The sequence below is a fragment of the Dipodomys ordii genome, unplaced genomic scaffold, assembly GCF_000151885.1.
Source record: "Dipodomys ordii isolate 6190 unplaced genomic scaffold, Dord_2.0 Scaffold170, whole genome shotgun sequence".
Taxonomy (NCBI): Eukaryota; Metazoa; Chordata; class Mammalia; order Rodentia; family Heteromyidae; genus Dipodomys; species Dipodomys ordii.
In genome coordinates, this window is record NW_012267386.1 from 1,230,998 (window position 1) to 1,248,051 (window position 17,054).

Sequence of the window (17,054 nt, forward strand, 5' to 3'; positions counted from 1 at the left end):
CAAAAATACCTTTTTTGTTTCTCCCACGGCTCAGCTGACTGACTATGTCGGCTTTCTGCCAGCCTCTCATCTTTCCTTTTATCTAAAATGGGAAGTAACGTGGTCTCCTTGCAGATGGTGTTCATGTGTTTTTCAAAGGAAATAAACTGGCTACAGAACACAGTTAACTAATTTTTTTTAGGGAGGGGCAGATTTTCCTAAATTGTCAGTGAACTAGCAGTGAACAGTCTTTGGCATATTTTAATAAATAATAATGTCTTCAGGGACTTCCAAAAACACTGGGAATTTTATTTTCTCTTTAATAGTTAGAAAAAGTCCCTTTTGGAAAGATGAAGGGTGAATAATTTCATAATACAAAGCAACCATGGATGAAGATGGACAGAGAACCTCAATGAAAGCAGTTTGGGTAGTGATAAGAGAAGAGACAAGAGAGAAGATTAAGTGTTCTGAGCAAAACATAATATATGTATAATCTAAATACCAAAGTGAAGCTCTTTGGTGCAATGAACACACACTTGAGAAAAATAAGAGAGCTGGTGGCTCACTTCTGTCATCCTAGCTACTCAGGAGGCTGAGATATGAGGATTTCCAGCCCTGGCAGGAAAGTCAGTGTGATTCCTATCTCCAATTAACCACCAAAATTGGAAGTGGAGTAGCGGCTCAAGTGGCAGAGCACTAACTTTAAGCAAACAAAGCTCAGCGATGGCGTCTAGTACCTGAGTTCAAGCCCCACTAATGGTATCAAAAAAAAAAAGTCAGGAAAATAAAATGGATTCAGATTGTTGGTTTGGAAACCTGTGGGATGGAAGAAAGGCAGAGGAAACTGAGGCACAAAGATGAATACAGTCTGAGTGTATTTGTGTGGGAGAGGTTGAAATTAATTGAAGAAGGGGGAGTGGGACAGGGAAAAGGGACATTGATCTAGATATGTCATATGGAAGGAAGGAAGGAAGGAAGGAAGGAAGGAAGGAAGGAATTGGAAGAGAAAAGGTAGGAGGGAGAAAGGAAAGGTGGAAGAAAGGAAAAAAGGAGAGGAGGATAGAGAAGGAGGGAAGGAGAATGAGAACAGACATACACACAGAGAATAGAGAGAAGGAAGAAAGAAAAAGTCCCTTTGGGTTCACAGCCATTACTGATTGATTATTCCTTCTCTCTTTTCTAGGTAACTTTACTCTCCTTTTTGGTAGAAACAGAAGTTTCATTCCTTGACTACATTAAGGGAGGGTAAGTCATTCTCTGTTTAGACATTTCCTGCAATGTGTTTAGAAGATTCCCAAGCAATTGAGAATCAATTTTGTGCATTTTCATGGCTGACTTACTCTCTTTTGAGTCAAATATAAACATAAAACTTTCCTTATTTCTGTGTGCCAGTGGCTCATTCTTCTAATCCTAGCTGCTCAGGAGTCTGCAATGGGATGATCAAATTTGATGCCATCCCAGGCAGAAAAGTCCTGGAGATTCTTTCTTTCTTTCTTTTTTTTTTTTTGTCGGTTGTGAGGCTTGAACTCTGGGCCTGGGTGCTGTCCCTGAGGTCTTCAACTCAAGGCTGGCACTCTGCCACTTGAGCCATAGCACCACTTCTGGCTTTTTTCTGCTTATGTGGTGCTGAGGAATCGAATCCAGGGTGTCATGCATGCAAAGCAAAGCACTCTACCACTGAGCCACCTTCCCAGCCCCTGGAGATTCTTTTTTTTTTTGGTTGGGGGTCTGGTCTTGGGGCCTGAACTCTGGGCCTGGGTGCTGTCCCTCAGCTCTTCAGCTCAAGGCTAGCACTCTACCACTTGAGCCACAGTGCCATTTCCGGCTTTTTTCTTTTTGCTTATGTGGTGCTGAGGAATCAAACCCAGGGCGTCATGCATGCAAGGCAAGCGCTCTACCACTGAGCTACCTTCCCAGCCCCCCCCCCGGAGATTCTTATCTCCAATTAACTGCCAAAAAATCAAAAGTAGGGCTGTGGCTCAACTGGTAGAGTAGAAAAGCTAAGGGACCGCACAGGTCCTGAGTTCAAGCTGTAGTATCGCCACCAAAACTAGAACAACAAAATACTTCTCTTAGCTATTAATTTGGGGGACATACTGAATTTTTTTTTCCAATGAAGAGAAAAATCTTTCCTTTTCTTTTTTTAGTTTTATTTCTCATTTGTTTTTGTTTATTTTTTCACTTTATTTGACACATTATCTTTTGACATAAAGTCTCTGTACAGGATATCACGGTGTAGGCCAAGCTAGCCTCAAACTTTTGATCCTCCTTCATCTGCCTCCCCAGTGTTGAAATTAAAATCTGATATCACTATACCCAGGAGAACATTTTCATTTGCCTCTCACTCTCAATCTCTCTCTTTTCCTTCTCTCTCTTTTCTTTCTCTCTCTCTCTCTCTCTCACACACACACACACGCACACGCACACACACGCACACACACACACACACACACACAGACACACACATATACATGTGTTGATCCTAGGGCTTTAAACTCAGGATTTGGGAGCTTCTGTTAAGCTTTTTTGGTCAAGGCTGGTGCCCTACCACTTAGCTACAGCTGTACTTCCAGCTTTTCTTTTTCTTTTTTTGTAATTTATTGGAGATAAGAGTCTCATGGACTAACTGGGTACCAGTGACTCATGCCTGTAATCCTAGCTACTCAGGAGGATGACATCCCAGTTTGAAGCCAGCCCAAGCAGGGAAAGTCTGTGAGATGCTTCTTTCCAATTAATCACAGAAAAAGCTGGAAATGGAGCTATGCTTAAGTGTTAGAGTGCTAACCTTAAGCAAAAGGAGCTCAGGGATAGTGCCCAGGACCAGAGTTCAAGCCTCAGGACTGGCCAAAAAAAAAAAAGAGGAATCTCACTGACGTTTCCTGCCAAGGCTGGCTTTGAACTACAATCCTCAGCTCTCAGCCTCCACAGTAGCTAAGATTACAAGTGTGAGCCACCAGCCTCTTGGCTAACACATACAATTTTTAAAGCATTTTTTTAAAAAAACTTTTTAAAATTTAAAATTGTTATTATAACGGTGATGTATAGAGGGGGTTACATTTCTTTCTGGACAATGTCACCTCTTCCCTTGCTCTCTGCAAGTTTTTCCCTACTGTCCCCACTCAGAAGCTGTATAGTTCACTGTCAGCACAGTCTAGTAAGTTACCACGGCTGCCTTTGTTCACTCTTTGCTCCTCCACTCCTGTGTCTCCCCCTAGCCTCTAAAAAATATTCATGAAATAAAAGAGTAGCTTGTGGGTTTGATTTAAGCTTACATGCTAACTTCAGAATATTAAAGGGGTGTTCTTTGTCATGAACTCATAAAATAGAAATGAATAGGAAATAGTGATCTTGTTACTCTGTTGGCTCCCAGCCTGGAATATTTTTTTAAGTAGTCACTGCAACTTTTTTTTGAAATTGCACTAAGTCCTAACAGATCTTGTGTGGGTCATATATCATAAATTCCTCTATCGTGGACAATATGGAAGTCTTTCCAACCCTCCCCCCACTCATTTTTTAGCCTAGTCTTTATAACCTGAGTATCTCTTGAAATTGGGGGGGGGATTATGATCTCACAGTGTAAACTATTCACAACTTCTTATGTGTTTGCTTTTATTTTACATTTATACTCTATGAAAATGGTGAGAGGCATTTTTTATTTTGATTGAATTTGATATTGTGAATTTGACTTGCTTAATAACCTCATGATGAATAGCAATCAAGAAAAGGCAAGTTTATGCCTGTAATCCAAGCCAGCATAGCCCAAAATGTCTGCAAGACTCCATCTCCAAAAGAAAAAAATAGCAAAAAGCTGAGCCGGAGGTGTGGCTTAAGTGGTAGAAGGCCAGCTGCAAATCCTTGAACATCAACCCCTGAATTTCCAGAGAGAGAAAGAAAGAGAGACAGACAGACAGAGACAGAAAGAGATGAGGAGAGAACTCAGTAAACCTTTTCCTAATTATGATTGACAAATTTTTCCCAATACTTACTCGTCCATACAATGTCACCAGAGAAAAGAAGGAAAACAGAAATGAAAGAAACAATGCGAGCAAAGACAGTTACCTAAAAAATAAAGCAATTGCTGCTATTTACTCTTTGCTAAGTAAATGAAACCAAAACAATATGCGTGAAGGAAACACCTCACAAAGAGGTGTTTTGCAGTCTGCCTGTTGCAGTCACAGTGGTTGTTTTGATAAAGTTAGAAGGAAAAAATACAAAGTAGAAAAAGTGTTTGCCAAGTCTCCAACATATGTGCATATTTTTTATTAATAGAAGATGGAAAAATAGAGAGTTAAACTTGTCATAATTGGGTTTGCTACTGTATCTGAAAGGAATACAAAAAATCCTGTCTAATGTATACTACATTATTTGTATATGACAACTTATTTAATAAGGGTGGATAGTATCTTTTAAAAATGTTGTAATTAAACATTACCTATCGTTCATCATTAGTATTCATATAAATGAGTGAAATAGAGGGTTATTAAGGTTATTTTTTTAATTTTTATTTTTATTTTTTGCGAACATACTATACAGTGGGGTTACAATTACATGGGCAAGATAATGAGTTCATTTCTTATCAAGCATTGCAGCCTCCTCCTTTGTTTACCCTTCACATCCCTTCCCAGCCTCCCCCCTGCCTCCCCCAATCCCTCCCAATCTCCCCCAACCCCTCCCCCGCACCAAAGTTGTAAAGTTCGTTTTTGACATGACAACTTGTACTTCTCCTAGTTGCATCGGGTCCACCTGTATCCTTAAACGACTTGTTTTTCCCCATCTCCTCCACAAGTTATACTGACATCAAATATAGTGAAAGCAGGGGTTATACTGTGGGGGAGAAATAATCTTATAAATGAGTTAGAAACAAATGCATGAAAGAAAAAAACATTTAAATACTTATATAAGGGTTCATTTTCCTGACATCACATTATCTGACCTTTCCTGCTTGACTCATACATATACTAGATATTGCAAATAAGGGAAACCATGGGACCTTTGTTTCTTTGGGCTTGGCTTACTTCACTTAGTATAATTTTTTCCAAGCCTTTCCATTTCCTAACAAATGGGGAAATGCCATTCTTATTAAGGTTATTTTGGACAGTGGGACAGTTTTTTGTGTGTGCTGGTTCTGGGGTTTGCACTCAGGGCCTGAGTGGTGTCCCTCAGCTTTTTCACTCAAGGCTGGCAGTCTACCACTGGAGCCACACATGTCTGCATTTTGCTGGTTATTTGGAAATAAGAGTCTTTCCTGCCTGGGCTGGCTTTGAACCTCAGACCTCAGATCTCAAACTCCTGAGGGGCTAGGATTACAAGCATCAGCTACATGCACCTATCTTTAAGGGCTTATTTGATTTGTGGACTCAGCTGAGCAAATAAGATAAATGTATTATAAAAATTAGCCAAAATCAGAAATGGAGATGTGGCTCAAGTAGTAGACTGCCAGCCTTGAGTGAAAAAGCTGAATTAGCCCCAATCCAATTTGTATGCAAACATTCTTGAAAACAAATAAAATTTTTAAAGAGTATTTCCCCCTTTTTAGTTAAGCAATGTCTATGCTTTGTTATTGTTTTTTTTCTGAACTATGGTTCTACATCATTTTATGACATAAGGTAGAGAAAAAAATATTTTTTCAATAGATACTAACATCTGAAAGGAACACTACTGTAGAATAATGAAAACTGTTAACCTGTCCTCTATTGTTGATTTGGGGGTCATTATTCTTAGTTACACTATTGAGAACAGATAGAGAGCCTGGCCAGCCAATCAGAGCCGAGACTCCCTCCCTTAGGGGCTCTCTACCCCTCACCATGGCCCTGAGCAGTCCCATGTGCAGACCCCTAGACATCTCATTGCCATCAAGGTGGACCTCTGGGTATTACATCATGGCCCATTGTCTCTGGGAGGCCCCCTGTGAACAATGGACTGATTTGACCCCAGAGGTGTGTACTGGAATGGGCATCCAATCAGAGGGACTAATGGCTGCACAGAGTGCTTCTGATTGGCTCTGGGGACTGCTGTGGCCCACAGACTGTTCATTGATCTTGAGATTCATGTAGCTCTCTCCTATAATCACCTTATTAATCTGCACACTGCACCCTAGGTGGTGCCCTTCCGTGGTACCCCTCGTGGCTAGCAGGAACTCTGCTTATCTTTTTCTTTAATAAATCTTTGCCATTTTATTTCTCCCTCTGTGGTCTCATTCTTTAAGACCATAGAGAAAAAGGACCTAATCCAGGTTTTACAGTGTTTTCAGTATGTCTATATACACTTATTTCTAGGGTAATTTTGTTTCTTTTATTTATTAAAAAACATTTTTAGACACTAAAATACAGATCCAATTAATTACTAAACAAGTTTATTTAGTAATCCCTAATGATTTTTTAAATATTTTTATTATCATTCATAATGATAATGTCAAAGTCACTTCTAATTATAATTCACCTAAAACCTAGGATCCTTTGCTGAATGAACTCATTATGTTTAAAATAATATATTCAACTTACAAAATGTATATTTGCACATTCTGAACAATTCTTAATGTCAGTACTTATGGACAAAATTCATCAGTTTCAAATTTGATTTTCTATCATTCAGGGCATCATGTCTTCATGAAACTCCATTCCATCAACATGACTAGAAAACAAGTGTCTGTGACCTTGGTACATCTCTCTGACTGATAGATGGAGGAAAAATGAGTCAAAAGGTCTCTGTTCTACCCTAAGTGTTTGCGAAACTACTGGAATCACATGAACCTAAAACCTGGGTCTATGCTTTTGTTAGAATATGGAATACACTGGAAACTTAGAGGCTGTTTGCTAGTCAATCACGCCTGTAATCCTAGCTACTCAGGAGGCTAAGACCTGAGGATCATAGTTTGAATCAACCTGATCGCCAATTAACCACCAAAAAGCCAGGGGTGGAGTTGTGGCTCATGTGGTAGAGCACTACCCTTGAGTGAAAAAGCTAAGGAAGGGACCAGCCCTAGGCCCCAATTTCAAGCTCCAGTACTGGCATGTGCACATGTGTGCGCGCACACACACACGCGCACACACACACACACACACAGTCTAAACAAAAGAGAAGGAGAGTAAATGAGAGAAAGAGAGAGACTTATATTTCCTAATCTCATTTTAAAATCTCACTTGAGTTTCTTGAGGCTGCTTATTTTGAAAGCAAGTTGAATACCAATAAGTGGCTTTATCAACAAGCCCCACGAGGGTTTTTTTCTTTAAAAATGCTTAAAGCAATGGCAATAATGGCTGAGTTCTGCACAATTTATGGCATAGCTGGGAGCATGCAGCCTCAGAGAACACATTTTGCTAGAATTTTCAGCACTGTAAAGTTTTTTCCCTCAGCCAGTTCCTTCTTTGAAGACTGAATATACATGTCTAGGATATTTTTTAAGAGTACTTCTGTGGCATCCAAGTGCTTTACATTCATCAAATTAGTGGAAAGCTAAGCCCTACAGCACCAAATAGGGAGAAATCTAATAAAAACAAAGCCATTTTGCCTTCTATAAATATATTCATAGTAAACATTTCACATTTCAGCTAAACTTTGCTACACTGAAACTTACCAAGTTAACTTTTACACATATTAAAAAGACTCAGAAAATTATATTCTGGAAAAATGCCAAAAGAAATTAAACATCTAAATTAATAATTTTTTGGGGGGGGGGTTTGGTCGTGGGGCCTGAACTCTGGGCCTGGACGCTGTCCCTCAGCTCTTCAGCTCAAGGCTGGCACTCTACCACTTGAGCCACAGCGCCACTTCTGGCTTTTTTCTTTTTTGCTTATGTGGTGCTGAGGAATCGAACCCAGGGCCTCAGGCATGCAAGGCAAGCGCTCTACCACTGAGCCACCTTCCCAGCCCCTAAATTAATAATTTTTTTAAAAGCCATAAACTAAACCGAAGCTGATGGCTCATGCCTGTAATCCTAGCTACTCAGGAGGCTGAGACCTGAGGATTGTGGTACATAATCAGCCCAGGCAAGAATGGCTGTGAGACTCTTATCTCCAAATAGCCACCAGAAAACCAGAAGTGGAGCTATGGCTCAGAATGGTAGAGTGCCAGCCTTAGCGAAAAAGCTCAGGGACAGCACCCAGGCCCTGAGTTCAAGCCTCATGACTAACAACAACAACAACAACAAAAAAGCCATAATCTAGACACTGGTGTCTGGTTGTTGTAATCCCAGCTACTTGGGAGGCTGAGATCATAGGATTTTGGTTCAAAGCCAGCCTGAGCAGAAAAGTCTGTCTGACTTTCCTCTCCAAGTAACCGCCAAAAAGCTGTCAGTGGAGCGATGGCTCAAGTGGTAGATTACTAACCTTGAGTGCAAAAGCTAATGGACCGTGCCCAGGCCCTGTGTTTAAGCCCCACTACCAGCACAAAAGAGTAAATATAAATATGCAAATATTGCCTTGGCTAATTCTTAATTGGAGTTTTTATATTAAATATTCAAATGCTAAAAATGTCAACATCTGAGTGGTATTGGAACTCAGGATTTTGAGGCAGGCACCCTACAACTTGAACCATAACATCTCCCTTTGGGGGAGATTTAATTTTTTTAAATAGGTTTACATGCTCCCCTCCTACCTCCAGGACCAGTATCTGGAAGCTGGGTATCTCTCACCATTCGTGTGATATAACTGGGACCATCACACTCAGCTTTATGATTTTCTATCCTCTCAATCACTGTACCTAGTATGACAGGCATGAACCACTGCACTGGGCCTGGAGGTCTAGTTCTATGCTTTAGGGTTGTGATTTTATTGCCAGGTTAGGTTATTCGGCAGATGATTTTTTCACAGCTATTCATTTCACAGTCAAAGAGAACACTACATGGATACTTCTTATAAGAAATAATTTAGCTCAAATACTGATGATGTGGGTTTTGTTTTTTTTTGTATCGGGCAGTGTCTTCTTTATGTTTTAGAGTGGACACAGCCAAGCAAAAGGAGGGTTAAGTGGACCCAATGATGCAACAACAGTAACAGATTTCTGCCAAACTATGAATAATGCTGGAAAATCAACTTAAATTCTTTTTTCCTAATGGTCAATTAGTCATTGATTCTTTACACATAGGACTTTTCTTTGCAAAACAGGAACTTACAGGAAAATATTTGAATCATCTATTTCTGTGAAATAATTCCATTAAGAAGAAGATATTTTGCTGTCTCTAGTATTCTTTTTTTTTTGTTCCCCCTGTGTGTGTGTGTGTGTGTGTGTGTGTGTATGTGTGCACATACCCAAGTCTTAAACTGAGGCCTAAGTGCTGTACCTTAGCTTTTTCTCTCACAACTGGCATTCTACCACTTGAGCCACAACTCCACCTTCCAGCTTTTGGCTGGTTAATTGGTGATAAAAGTCTCAAGGACGGGGGGCTGGGAAGGTGGCTCAGTGGTAGAGTGCTTGCCTTGCATGCTTGAGGCCCTAGGTTCGATTAGCACCACATAAGCCCCCCAAAAAAACCAGCCAGAAGTGGCGCTGTGGGTCAAGTGGTAGAGTGCTAGCCTTGAGCTGAAGAGCTGAGGGACAGAGTTCAGGCCCCACGACTGGACTCCCCCACCCCAAAAAAGTCTCAAGGACTTTCCTGAACAGGGTAGCTTCAAACTTTGATCCTCATATCTCATCTTCTTGAGTACCTAGGATTACAGGTATGAGCCAGCAAGCACCCAGCAAATTCACTATTTTGGGGGGGGACGAATTTCCCAATACTAGGTCAAGGAAGTAAGGATTTCGACAAGGCAGCAAAGTTTGAGTTAGGCAACTTTCTCTGTATTGTCATTTAGTAGTTGAACTAATTTTATTTTTTTTTGGTTTCTTGTGTGGCAGTCCTGGGGCTTGATCTGAAGGTTCCAGCTTCTTTGGCCTGAGCTTCTTTTGCTCAAGGCCAGTAAAAGTAAAAGGCTGAAAAAGCAACATGCCAAAAGAAATGAAATATCTACATTAATAACAATACAAAATTACAGCTCCACTGCCTGTCTTGCATAGTGTCCCTGCAGACTTGGAGTGTCCATCCTCCGATCTCAGCTTCCTAAGTAGCTGGGATTACAGGCGAGGTACTTTTTTTTTTTTTAAAGGAAAAGTTAAGGCCCTCCCCCCCACAAAAAAAAATAGAAAGGAGGTTTATCCCTTAATGAAATGGGGCAGAGGACAGTAGGCTGGGGTTGGGAGATGAGTGGCTGAAGTGAGTGACCCAAAGGTTGCAGGCTCCGGGGCTCCTGCCTTGTGAGTACAGGAGGGTCAAGCCACGCCTTGGGGCGGCTGTGCCCCCATCTCCTCTTGGGCCATGAGGCCCCCCAACTCCGTGGGTGGTATTTTCCCCTAGCATACATAGCTTGCAGAAAAGGAGAAGCGCAAGCTAGGGAGGCTGTCTAAGAATGTATTTTACAGGCATTAGGAAGATACATACAAAAATAAGTCTTCTGAGCTATGAATATGAAGCTATGTTATTTGGCAGGCAGAACTCTTCATATATATATATATATATATATATATATACTCTATTCTAAAATATATTCTTTATATAATATATTCTTTATTCTCTATATTCTAATAATACATTCTTTATTTCAATCTATACCACATATACTTTATGTAATAGTATATGTGTAATATAGCATATATAATGTATGTGTGATGTATGTAATACAGTACATATAGTATATATCATATACATATTAGATATTAATAGTACATAGAATATTAATATTACCTATTAGAATAATAAGACTACATATACCATCCATTAATAAAACTATATATGCTATATTATGTATATATACATAGTATATAAACATATTTATATTAGAATATATTTTATATTGTATATAATGTACTATATAACATTTTATTTTAAGATGATAAATATATATATAGTACATATAAAGAATAAAGGATATATAACGAAAAAGGAACTGCTCTCTAGCTTTCTTGAAGCTCAGCTTTTACTTGTTTGTTTCTAAACTATAAAATGACAGCTCAAGTAACACTTCCTAAGCAAAATATTTTCAGGATTGACATGTGATTTTTTTAACTTAACATTTTATCAAATCATCTTGTGTGGATTCAGATATTTTATTTTGACATATGACTGATTCTTTTTTCTGGAATATCAGCCTTCCCACCATATTAGAAGATAAAAAGAAAAGAGTAACAAGATTATTGATGTTGTTTCACCTTGCCTGTACGACAGAAATCCTGTCTCAAAGTTTTCAAGAAATCTCTCATGTAGCCTGAAATCTTTGCAGTATTCACATTTTTCTTTAAGACATTTATTAGTGTTTTCTTTTTTTGTGTGTGTGTGTGTCCAGTCGTGGGCCTGAACCCTGGGCCTGGGCGCTGTCCCTCAGCTCTTCAGCTCAAGGCTGTCCCTCAGCTCTACCACTTGAGCCACAGTGCCACTTCGGGCGGTTCTTTTTTCCTGCTTATGTGGTACTAAGGAATCGAACCCAGGGCCTCATGCATGCAAGGCAAATGCTCTACCACTGATCCACCATCCCAGCCTTTTATTAGTGTTTTCTAAACATGAAGAATATGGCACTCAGTATAATAAATAATAACTATGCATTGTAATATGGATGTGTAAAATAAGCAGTGATCCATAGCAAATAAGCAGTTGAATTTTCAGTTATACTTTCGATTATGAATTCAGCGATGACTTATGGGCCCTGCTATTGTGTTTAGTAATAGAAAGTTGGAATTGTAAGCTCTGTGAGTTCAAAGACGGTATGGCAGTTGTTTCTGTTTCTTTTTATCATTAATACAATGCTTGGCTACTGACCGATGCTCAAGGAATGTGTGTTGTGTTTGAGTTTTTGAACAGGAGGGCTCTCAAGGAATGGATTGACTCTCTCATGGAAATCCACCTGTCACTAACAAAGCAAGAAAGAGAGAATTCTTGTTGACATGCAGTGTAACATAAAGAATGAGTCAAATATTGCCATCAATCAGCTGCTTCATATTCTTTAAGGATTCGGCTTTGCTTTATGATGACCAAATTGCTTTATTTACCATTTATTTTTAAATGCATCAGTTCTTTTGTCTCTAAAAATGTTGTGTATAATCTGTTTGGTTTTGTCATTCTTATCTTACTCTTTAGAGCTTTAGAATAATTCTAAACCTATCTCTTCCTTATTTGTTTGTTTGTTTGTTTATGCTGGTCCTGGATGGAACTCGGCTTTAGTGCTGTCTCTCAGCTTTATTATTCCATGCTATTTAGTGCTCTGTCACTGGAGCCACAGTCCCACTTCTGGTGGTTAATTGGAGGTAAAAGTCTCATGGACTTTCTTGCCTGCACTGCAGAACTTGAATTAAGTATTCCCAAAGTCTACTCAGATTTTTTTTTTGTCAGTTGTGGGGCTTGAACTCAGGACCGAGGCACTGTCCCTGAGCCTCTTTGTGCTCAAGGCTAGCACTCTACCGCTTGAGCCACAGTGCCACTTCCGTTTTTCTGAGTGGTTAGTTGGAGATAAGAGTCTGCCCAGCCTGGCTTCAGACCACTACCCTCAGTTCTCAGCCTCTTGAGATGGCAGGTGTGAGTCACCAGTACCCAGCTTCAGATTTTTTATATGAATGTACACATTAAATTATAGACAATAATGACACCATACCTATCTATGAAAGTAGTTTTTCTTTTTTCTATATCTACAAAATTATCTTGAATTATGTTGTTTGTTTATTTATTGTTGGTGTGGGGCTTGAACTCTGGGCCTGGGTGCTATCCCTGAGCTCTTCAGCTCAAGTTGAGCCTTGAGCTTGAGCCTTAGTCCATAGACAGAATTTCTAAAGTTATCAATATAATAAGCTCTAATGTGTTATGTTTCATTCTTGTGCACGTGCACAGACATTATCAAGGCTTGAACTCAGGGCCTCACACTTGTTCAGCTGGCACTGTACCCCCTGAGCTATGCCTTTAGCTTGGCTTTTTGCTGGTTATTTTGAAGATGGAGTCTCACAGACATTTCTCCTTGACTGGCTTTGAACTGTGATCCTCCAGATCTCAGCTTTCTGAGTAGCTAGGATCACAGGTGTGAGCCACAAGTGCACAGATATTTTTTTTAACTCTTAATGAATTGCTGTTTGATCAAGATAAGGCATATATTGATGACTATATTATGAATGTACTTGATTATGTAGTTAAGAACAAGTTTGCCCTAGCATGAGATTATATTGTATATTATCATCATCAAGGAAATCTTGCAGTATTACTGTTTTTTATCTAGTTTGCAATATGATAAACATACCTTCCTTCATCATGTTGCTATGATAGCCAAGGAGGTTGCAAATATTGAACTGATAAAATAATGTACTATAAGGGATTAGAAATTAATTGGGAATTGGGTGTGAATTTAAATTTAAATTGCAGTACAAACATTTTTCTCTTGCTGTGGGAAGTTGTTTTGTGGGCACATGTTTCCTTGTCTATAAAAGGAAGATAATAAATACAGGAGCTCTTTGGCACATGCAGGTATACGGATCCAAGGAAATTATTCTTTGTGTGTGTGTCTGTGTGTGTGTGTGTCTGTGTGTGTGTGTGTGAGTAAAGCAGATTTTCACAAAATTAAGGGTAAAGAAACAATGGTTTAACACAACTGATGATAACTCAGGACTGGAAGAGCTTCTCTGTATCAACTGAGCCTAGGTCATGAGCACTTGAAAATTTAGCATTCAAAGTTTTATTCTGGAAACTTCTTTTTGTTTTAATTGTTACTTTTGGCTGGGCTCAGTAGCTCACACCTGTAGTCCCAACTATTCAAGAGGCTAAGATCTGAGGATCATAGTTCAAAACTAGCCCAGGCAGCAAAGTCCATGAAACGCTTACTTCCAATTAACCACAAAAAGCTAGAAGTGGAGAGGTGGTACAAGTGGTTGAATGAGCCAAGAAACAAAGGGACAGCTCCCCGGCCCGAGTTCAAGCCCAGTACTAGCACAGAAAACAATGACTACTTTTTGACCATAGGTGATCAAAACCATGCGTAATATACCCATAAATTAGGTAGGCTTATTAAAATACTTTATCAAATTATTATGACATTAGTTAATACAGCACATGTAACCAAACTTTATAAATAATGTGTACATGTGATATCTGTGCATTATACATATAAATTAGTAGACAAATAAGATGGTTTTTAAGCTGGTATCAGTGTGAGTTTAAACTCACACTTGCATGTGTCCAACTAGCTTAGTCAGCTCTTTGAGCCATGCTTCAGGCTGATGCTTTGCTGGTTAATTGGGGAAACATTCCCTGCATTTCTGCCCTAGCTGGCTTTGAACTGATTGAACTTGATCTCAGATACCTGAGTAAAGATTAAAAGCATGAGACATTGTTCTTGACCAAGTTGTACTCTTTCTTTCTTTCTTTCTTTCTTTCTTTCTTTCTTTCTTTCTTTCTTTCTTTCTTTCTTTCTTTCTTTTCTTTCTTTCTTTTCTTTCTTTCTTTCTTTCTTTCTTTCTTTCTTTCTTTCTTTCTTTCTTTCTCTCTTTCTTTCTCTCTTTCTTTCTCTTTCTCTCTCTCTCTCTTTTCTTTCTTTCTTTCTTTTCTTAAAATGCCATTTCTGGGGCTTAAACTCAGAGCTTTGCACTCTCACTGGGCTTTTTCACTTAAGGCTGGTGCTCTACCAGTTGAGCCACAGCTTCATTTCTGGCTTTTTGCTCTTTAATTGGAAATAAGAGTTTAATGGACTTTTCCTGACTTGGCTTTTGTTGAACGTCAATCCTCAGACCTCAGCCTCCTGAGGAGCTAGGATTAAAGGCATGAGCCACCAGCAACTGGCTCATGTTTTTTCCTCAAGCCTCTAGATTACTTAAATTGAAATTCTGGTTCTTTGCTAATTGACAGCAGAATAAACTGTTCTTTTCAGTCTCTCAAATGGGTTTGTATGGAAATAGTCTCTTGAATGCATAACTCTTCATTTTCTAAAAGTTTTTACTTATTATAGTCTGTGGTGGTTTAGGACTGTGCTCTGAATTAGTTAATATCTTAGCCTATTAACCTGATTTCTACTCTGAGAAAAATGCAAAGTTGCTACATAGCTATAATGGGAATCTACATTAAATTTTGTTAAATATATGCACAAAATTTTCACTCTTTAGGGAGGAAAAATGTGTGAATTTGATTCAATCCCGAATAGCATTTAGGTCTTTTTAGAATGACATTTGGAGAAGAAAGGAGACATGATTATTCTTTTTGGCAAGAAAAGATAGCCAGTCCTATCATCACTATCATTTGTCTAGCAGTTCCAATCAGGTCTGAACTCTACTGTTCTGTTTATCAAACATCATTTTTTTTTTATTAAACTTGGAACTGGTAGCTCATGCCTGTAATCCTAGCTAATCAGGAAGCTGGGTTCATGAGGATCTGGGAAGAAATGTCTGTGAGACTCTTTATCTTCAGTTAACCACTAAAAAAAAAAACAGAAATGGAGCTATGGCTCAAGTGGTAGAGCACCAGACATGGGAAAAGAAGCCAAGAAAGTCTGAAGCCCTGACTTCAAGCCTCAGGACTAGCACCAAAAACAAAGAATCCAGAAACTTCTAGAACTTCTAGTCTAGGTACTCATGTTTTCAAATGACTTACTCAGTAGGAATTTTGAATAATGATATATAGTTAAGGGTTATTGCAAGAATTATGCCACTGTCAATTATTTATGGTTTTTATATCTTTCTTGAGGAAAAAGAATGACATGGAATAAAGAATATAAGTATCTACAGCAAGTTTGCTTTTTTAAGTATATATTTTATTGTAAAGATACTGTACAGAGAGGTTACAGTTACATGAGTAAGGTAATGAGTACATTTCCTATCGAGCATTGTTACCCCCTCCTTTGTCTTTCCCCAACCATCCCTTTCCTCCCCACCTCCCCAACTCTTCCCTCTCCCCCACCAAAGTTTTAAAGTTCCTTTATAACATAGGGTCTTGTACATCTCATTGTTACAATGGGTCAACCTGGATCCTTGTTTCAGCATTTTGTTATTTCCTTCCCCCTCCCCGAATTAGAAAAGTGTATATACAAGATGCAGGGCACCAGAATCAAATACAGTGAAAACAGGGGTTATACCATGGGGTAAGGTCATACAAAAGAAACAAGATATCACATAGTACATTGTTCATTTCGCTTAGCATCATCTTATATGGTTATATATACATTTGACATTTTGTTGTTGTTGTTGGTTGTGAGGCTTGAACTCTGGGCTTGGGTGCTGTCCCTGTGCTCTTCAGCTCAAGGTGAGTGCTCTACCGCTTGAGCCACAGCGCCACTTCCATGTACATAGCTTTTGACCTTTCCTGCTTGTCCTAGACATGTACTAGTTATTGCAGATAAGGGAAACCATGGGACCTACGTGTCTTTGGGCCTGGCTTACGTTACTTAATGTAATTGTTTCCAGGTCTTTCCATTTCATAACAAATGGGGTGGTGTCATTCTTTCTGATGGAGGCATATCATTCCATTATATACATATATATGTATATATATATGTTACATATATATATAAATACATATCACATTTTCTTGATCCATTTATCTACTGAGAGGCATCTGGCTTGGTTCCATATCTTAGCTATAGTGAATAATGCTGCAGTAAACATAGTTGTGATGGTAGCTTTAGTATGGCCTTGTTTATGATCCTATGGATAAATGGCCTAAAGTGGGATTGCTGGGTCATAGGGGAGCTCTACGTAGAGTCTTTTGAGGAACCTCCATACTGCTTTCCAAAGTGGTTGAACAAGTTTACACTCCCACCAACAATGCAGTAGGGTTCCCTTCTGGCCACATCTCCTCCAGCATCTGTTGTTATTAGAGTTCTTGATTTTAGCCATTCTAACTGGGGGGAGTTGGAATCTCAATGTTGTCTTGATCTGCATTTCTTTTATGGCTAGGGTGGTTGAGCATTTCTTCATGTATCTATTGGCCATTCTTATTTCCTCTTCAGAGAAGTCTCTCTAAATCTTTAGCCCACTTATTAATCGGGCAGTTGTTTCTTTGAAGATTTGTTGTTGGGGGATTTAATTTTTTGAGTTCTAAGTATATTTTAGATATGAGATCCTTGTTTGTTGTATGGCTAGTGAAGTTC

The 17,054-nt window shown here is 39.1% G+C and overlaps 1 protein-coding gene across 1 annotated transcript in view; it reads left to right on the forward strand.

Annotated features, from left to right (window-relative positions):
* The window catches only part of Cpne8 (copine VIII), a 293,419-nt gene that overhangs the window by 236,441 nt on the left and 39,924 nt on the right, over positions 1–17,054 (forward strand). The window contains exon 14 of the mRNA XM_013033475.1: positions 1,163–1,224. Coding sequence (XP_012888929.1) covers positions 1,163–1,224 — 62 coding nt within the window. The remainder of the gene's footprint in view (positions 1–1,162; positions 1,225–17,054) is intronic.